This window comes from Lipotes vexillifer, unplaced genomic scaffold (genome assembly GCF_000442215.2).
Source record: "Lipotes vexillifer unplaced genomic scaffold, Lipotes_vexillifer_v1.1 scaffold1049, whole genome shotgun sequence".
Classification (NCBI taxonomy): Eukaryota; Metazoa; Chordata; class Mammalia; order Artiodactyla; family Lipotidae; genus Lipotes; species Lipotes vexillifer.
The window spans coordinates 1,886,425-1,887,618 of NW_006799027.1; the positions used below are offsets into that span (position 1 = coordinate 1,886,425).

General features: G+C 30.2%; 1 protein-coding gene across 12 annotated transcripts in view; it reads left to right on the forward strand.

Annotated features, from left to right (window-relative positions):
- The first annotated feature begins 396 nt into the window (after positions 1–396).
- The window catches only part of CREM (cAMP responsive element modulator), a 57,596-nt gene continuing 56,798 nt past the window's right edge, over positions 397–1,194 (forward strand). For 10 of the 12 annotated variants that reach the window (XM_007471349.1, XM_007471354.1, XM_007471355.1 and 7 more), the window contains exon 1: positions 461–504. In XM_007471349.1, the coding sequence (XP_007471411.1) occupies positions 461–504 (44 nt within the window). Of the gene's footprint in view, positions 505–1,194 lie in introns of all 12 variants that reach the window. The other 2 variants (XM_007471342.1, XM_007471358.1) reach the window with 1 other exon arrangement.

Below are 1,194 nucleotides of genomic sequence, written 5' to 3' on the forward strand. Positions count from 1 at the left end.
CAGTTTTGAAGTTAAGGTAAATGAAAAATAGTTGACAAATTTGTTTCAGTGGAATGAAATTTGAGAAAATGATAGATTCATTCAGTTTATTAAGTGATTATTATTTTAAAATGGAGCTGATACTTATGAGCGATTTGTAGTGTGTGTGAAATGATTTAGGCAGCACTGCACTCTCTTCAGTGGAAAATGATAAGTAGCACATAATTTAATTTTTTTTGAATTTTTCCTAAGAAAATAAGGAGATTGAATAGAAGTAAGTTTGAAAAAAATAGAGTTGTTTTCACCTCTCTATGCTGTTTTTTTGTTTTATGGAAATCAGGGTATTCTGGTGTAGTTTTGAGAGATTTTAATTTTTTTTAAATAAAATCTTATGATCTGCCAACTCGACATTATAATTTTACTGCAGGATAAATAAAGAAGAAAACGAAGGAGCAAAGCATTGACTACAAATGTGTTAATAATGAGCAAGTGTGGCAGGAAAAAATATATTAAAACAAATCTAAGGTAGGTGGATATATTATTTTTCTATTCTTTTGAAAGTTCTACTTAGAGAGCTTAAAGTTAAAATGATGGATAAATTAATGGTGTATATCTATGTACCATACATATATATGTGTATGTGTGTACGTATATATACACATTATAATAAAAAATATAATAATATGTACCCAAATTGCTCAGCTGCTCAATTAGGGAGTTTCTCTTCCACCATGTGCTGTGTGAGGCAATGCAGAGGATAGGTGGACATTCATGGGCAGCTCATTCTAAGCGCTGGCCTTTCCAGTCAGAAAGGAGATTGCACTTAAGATTAAAATATTACATAATTAATTAATTTATAGATTACTCTATTAATACTAGTGTAACTATGATTAAAATTTGTTACAAAAAGTGAGATTTGGGGGAAAATATTGTATGTACACCTCTTTAATTTTCACTATAAAGTATGTAAGTGGACATACTTTAAAGTATGAAATCTTGCAAATCTTTCATACTCAAATCTTCATTCATACTTAAAGTATGAATCTTTCATACTTTAAAGTATGAAAGATTAAAATGGATCTTTCTCTTACACTTTTTAAATAAATTCCATCAGGACTACTGAGGCTGACTTACAGGTGTTAGTGTTGATGTACATCATTTCCAGCTGAGGTCTGGGTCCTGTATTTCCTGCTGGGTTAGTGTTTGAAAATACCC